The following is a 4,778-nucleotide window of genomic DNA, read 5'->3' as shown; positions in this document are numbered from 1 at the left end:
GGCGGCGGCTCCTTGCGGCCTCGCCCAGGGCTTGGGGCCGGGAGCAGCCGTCTGGGTCCTTCCCGTTAGGCCGGCTCTTCCCCCGTAGCCTGAGGGGTTCGGGGCTTACGCTTTTTCCGCCTCAATCGTGGCAGGGTGATCCGCCACCAGGGGCGGGCCTCGGCACCCCCGCCGCGCCGTGCTGCGGCAGCCCCGGAGGCGGGGGGGGAGATGACGCATGTCCGACGCGTACCGGGAAGGGAGGCGAAAAGGGCTCCAAACGCCCTCGCCGGGGCCGTCGCCCACACCCGCTGAGGCTCTTCGGGCGAGCTCCTCCCTGAGGAGGCGAAGCACCGCCGGGTTCACCCCGCGGCCATGCCCGCCGGCGTGCCCTGGCCCACCTACCTGAAGGCGCTGGCGGCCAGCATGCTCGCCATGTTCGCCGGTGCCGAAGTCGTGCATAGGTACTACAGGCCTGACCTTGTAAGTGTTCGGGCGGTTCCGGTCGCTGGTGGTTCTGAGGAGCTTGGCAGCGTGTCTGCGGGATGGAGGGTCTCCTGTAGAAGTGGGGTTTTTTTGTTGGAAAAGTCTCTGGCCTGTTGGAAAAAAAAAAATGAGCAGCCTCTGAAGAAGCAGTGTCCAGGCAGACGGGTTTTCTCTTGGGAACTGCCTTCAGTTTTGGTACCGAAATTAAAAAGCTGTGCAGGTTTTTTCGGGAGGGGTTTCTACCGGGGGGAAGTTGGTTTTTGAAAAGAACATGCGAAAATGGAGAGAAGGGGCTTTGCTACATTATGTTAATAGACTGACTTTCCCTCCGGCCATGGAAATGAAGATGGCCAAAGATTTATATTACAAAAAATGACAGACTGAGAGTCGGGAATGACAAAATTAATAACAGAGAACCAAATGACAGCATCCACCAGTTGTGGACATATGTGTGACATATTAGTTGTTGAGTTAGTTTCTTGGAGGCCTTTTAAGTCTTATTCCCCTCTCGTACACTTTGTTTTGGTTTGGTTTTAATCACTGCTGTTTTCAAATCAGAAGTAAGCTTAAAAATCACCATGCTTGGGCTACCAAGTAAAACGTAAGGCAAATGAGGCTTAGATATTTGGTAGAGGCATGTGAATTTATGTGTTTTTAATAGTCACTACTGTAGTACTTCATTACAGGTAAATAGGTATTCAGGATTATCCACACCACTAGGAAGAATTTTGAGGAGTTGCAGTTTTAAAAATGTCATATAGCGTTTTTTCCTTTGTTAAAAATCTCATGTCCCATTTTAGAGCTTTATTTTTAAAATCGAAAAGTAGAAGCAGTGAACTTTTTTTTTGGCAAAAAAGGAAGCTTTGTTCCCTTAAAAGAAAGTGCCTGTTCTTTCCTTTTCCTTCTTTGTTTCAAATACTATTTTGCTACTTTGAAACAGAAGTCAGATCACAAAAAGGTAATAGGTTAATTTTTAAGATATTTTGCATGTGAGAATTACAGTCGGTTCAAAAAAGGGGGCAGTATAGCCACAATTTATTTACAATGCTGTACCTTTAGAGAGAATTCTGGTTTACTGGTTTCTCAGTTTCGTTTTTCTTCTGACAAAACACTGATGTCTTTCTCTGTTTTTAACAGAGTATACCTGAAATACCTCCTAAGCCTGGAGAACTGAAAACAGAACTGTTGGGTCTAAAAGCAAGATCAAGCGAAGTTCAGACTTCACAGCAGTGACCAGAATTATGTTGTGAAAATTAGAACTGATAAAATAATTTGTTCAGTCGTCTCAACAAAAATCCATGTGCAAAATACGTATATTCCCTTAATGCTTTGCCTTTTTTTTTTTTTTTTTCTTTTGAGTTACTGGCAGCATTAAAATGAAACTTATGATGAATACTGTTGTTAAAAGTCCAGTTGGTTGTGTGCCAAAATGCTTATGGTTTCTTAATCTTGATTGCAGTGTAAGTATCCTTCAGAGTAAAGATGTAAACTCACATTGGCAAGTCTGATGGAATTTGAAACTTTTAAAGCTGATTGACAAGTATAGGAGGTTTAGCATGCTGAAAAGTCAAGCTTCTGTGACCACTTTGTAGCCTTAGTAAGCTGAGCTGTTCATCTGCCCCACTTACCCATTGGCATTTCCTGCCTTGTAAAACTTTTAACTCGGGGTTACTGGACATGAGCCTCGCACAGTATGTGAGTGCAGATGTAAGGAAGGATGATTCCTTATTGCAGCACTTCTTGCACTGGACTAATAATGTTGTCTGATAGCAGTTGTATTTGCTTTCTGTTTGTATTGCTAACAGGAACTCCACTTTGGTCTGCTGTAAGGCTAGAGAGGATCTTGCAGCTTGGTTGTGTTAGTTAAAATGAGATTTTAATAAGGCTTTTGACACCATTTCCCACAGCATTCTCTTGGAGACACTGGCTACTCGTGGCTTGGATGGGTTTATGCTTTGCTGGATGAAAAAACTGGCTGGATGGCTGGCTGGGCCCAAAGTCTTGGGGGGAATGTAAATCCAGTTGGTAGCCAGTCCCAGGTGGTGTTCCTCAGAGCTCAGTGTTGGTGCCAGTTCCCTTTAATATTTTAGCAGTGATCTGGAGAGGGGTGTTAAGTGCACCCGTGGTAACTTTGCAGATGACACTAAGTGTTGATCTGCAGTAGGAAGGCTCTGCAGAGGGACCCGGACAGGCTGGATTGATGGGCTGAGCCCAATTATGTGAGGTTAATTCACCACAGCCAAATGTTGGGTCCTACACTGGAATCACAACAACCTGTAGGCTACAGGCTTGGAGAAAAGTGGCTGGAAAGCTGTCTGTCTGCTGGAAAAGGACCTTGGAGTGTTGGTCAACACCTGGCTGAGCATAAGCCAGTGATGTGCCCAGGTGGCCAAGGGCAACAGCATCCTGGCCTGTATCACAGTGTGGCCAGCAGGAGGTGATCATCCCCCTGTACTTGGTGCTGGTGAGGCTGCATCTTGACTATTGTGTTCAGTTTTTTGGGCCCCTCACTACGAGGACGCTGAGGTGCTGGAGAGAGCCCAGAGAAGGGCAGTGAAGCTGGTGAAGGCTCTAGAGCACAGCTCTTACAAGCAGCAGCTGAGGGAACTGGAATTATTTAGTCTGAAGGAGGGTGAGGGGAGACCTTATCACTCTACAACTACCCGAAAGGGGGCTGTAAGCAATGTGGTTTCTTTTCTCTAGGAACAAGTGACAGAACAAAAGGAAATGGCCTTAAGTTGTGCCAGAGGAGGTTTAGATGGGATAATAGAAGAACCTTCCTCAGTGAGAGAGTTGTCAGGCACTGGAATAGGCTGCCCAGGGGAGTGGTGGAATCTCCATCCCTGGAGGTATTTAAAAGCCGTGTAGATGGGGTGCTTAGGGCCACGGTTTAGTGGTGGACTGGGCTGCGTGCTAGGTTAAGTTTATCTTGAAGGTCTTTTCCAACTAAAATGATTCTATTAAAATGGTAAAAAATACTGAAATTACGTATGTTTGTACTCCGTTTGGGCATCTTTTGTTTACAGTTGTTCTTGATAGCTGTAAATATATAAAGCTCTGAACTAAGTAGCAGAGGTTTACTTTTCAGTCCTGAAATAGGATTGCCACAGAAGTCTTGTACCAGGAATCTGATACACAAAGTCAACATCCTTCAAAGATTGTACAACAACCCATTTTTCAATGTTATTAAGGAGAGCTTGTGAAGGCTGGGGATTGCTTTCTCTTGAGAAAGGTACCCAGAGATGGCACAGGCTTTATCAGTTCTCAGGTTTAACTTGGGAAATAAAAACAATCTGACAGATAAAGTCATCAAGGAAACAGAAAGCTTCCTAATTCCTATTGCCAAAGTACTTGGAGCTCTTGTAATAGCCAAGGTATTCCAACACAAATCAGTGAAAGTGCTACTTTTACATCTGTTCCATCTGTGAAACTGCTGTAAGTTTACAAAGGGTTTTCCTAGGGAGGAATTGTTTAGAGATAACACCACTGCTCTTTCAGTTTTGCAACTCTTGGCTTAAGCAGAAAAGCTGAGGTGGGATAAGTCCCCTCTTGCTTTTATGTGCCCATGGGGACCTTCAGGCTGCAGCCTGTCCTTAACATCACAAGATCACCAGCTCTGTATCTCAGACACATTTATCAGTCAGAACAGTCTAAACGGCCTCACGTAAACCTCATACATTAACCCCCAACTGTAATCAACCAATGAGAACATCTCAGTAACTCCAGTTCAGGTACAGAACTGAGGCAGAAAGAGCAGTGTTTCAATTATCCCTTTAAAGAGATAGGATTCCCCAGCCTGTTGTTTATAACTTCATTAGGTTATTGTGCCTGTTGTTCATTTCTGACATGCAAGATCCATTTCTCTCTTTTCTAAAGGCTTTTCAGAGCTAAAGGCTGCAGAGGGACGTTACTACTCATTTGGCTTGAGTTTCTAAACATATCCTGCAGCTAATGGAAACTGAGCAACAGGGAGCACCTGTTTTACCCCAGCCTTTCCTAGCACTGAGGAAGCTGTTCTCAGTGCCCATTTAGGAACAGCAGTGCTGGCAATCCACCACTTTTAACAGTAGAGGTGACACCCCTAGAATCAGCATGACTGTGCCCCTGAAATAAATAGCCTGACTGTGACCAGGAGACACATCTTCCAGCACTGGCCCCTTATTACTTCATAGAGCAGACACCTCCTTCCCCCCCAAAAAATAAAAACAAGTTTGCAACTGGATCTTGTGCTTATTAATAGCAAACACTTGTCACTCCAAGGTAGAGAATGCTGGACCACAGCTATGTTGCACATGGTATCATCAGCTGAAGAA

General features: G+C 45.2%; 1 protein-coding gene across 1 annotated transcript; it reads left to right on the top strand.

Moving 5' to 3' along the window:
- The first annotated feature begins 47 nt into the window (after nt 1–47).
- UQCC6 (ubiquinol-cytochrome c reductase complex assembly factor 6) lies at nt 48–1,858 on the top strand. The gene is made up of 2 exons (XM_071728511.1): nt 48–462; nt 1,603–1,858. The coding sequence occupies exons 1-2, from the start codon at nt 355–357 to the stop codon at nt 1,696–1,698; spliced, it is 204 nt and encodes a 67-aa protein (XP_071584612.1). The 5' UTR covers nt 48–354; the 3' UTR covers nt 1,699–1,858.
- The last annotated feature ends 2,920 nt before the right edge of the window (nt 1,859–4,778 follow it).

Source organism: Heliangelus exortis, chromosome 1 (genome assembly GCF_036169615.1).
Source record: "Heliangelus exortis chromosome 1, bHelExo1.hap1, whole genome shotgun sequence".
NCBI lineage: Eukaryota > Metazoa > Chordata > Aves > Apodiformes > Trochilidae > Heliangelus > Heliangelus exortis.
The sequence above is the reverse complement of the archived record's forward strand: the minus strand, read 5'-3'. Positions and strand labels throughout refer to the sequence as shown.

What these genes read in the sequence shown, in the direction of transcription:
- UQCC6 (XM_071728511.1), top strand. Translation starts at nt 355, where the DNA reads ATGCCCGCCGGCGTGCCCTGGCCCACCTACCTGAAGGCGCTGGCGGCC. An exon ending in GGTACTACAGGCCTGACCTT is followed by an intron (nt 463 to 1,602) that starts GTAAGTGTTCGG and finishes TGTTTTTAACAG; the next exon opens with AGTATACCTGAAATACCTCC.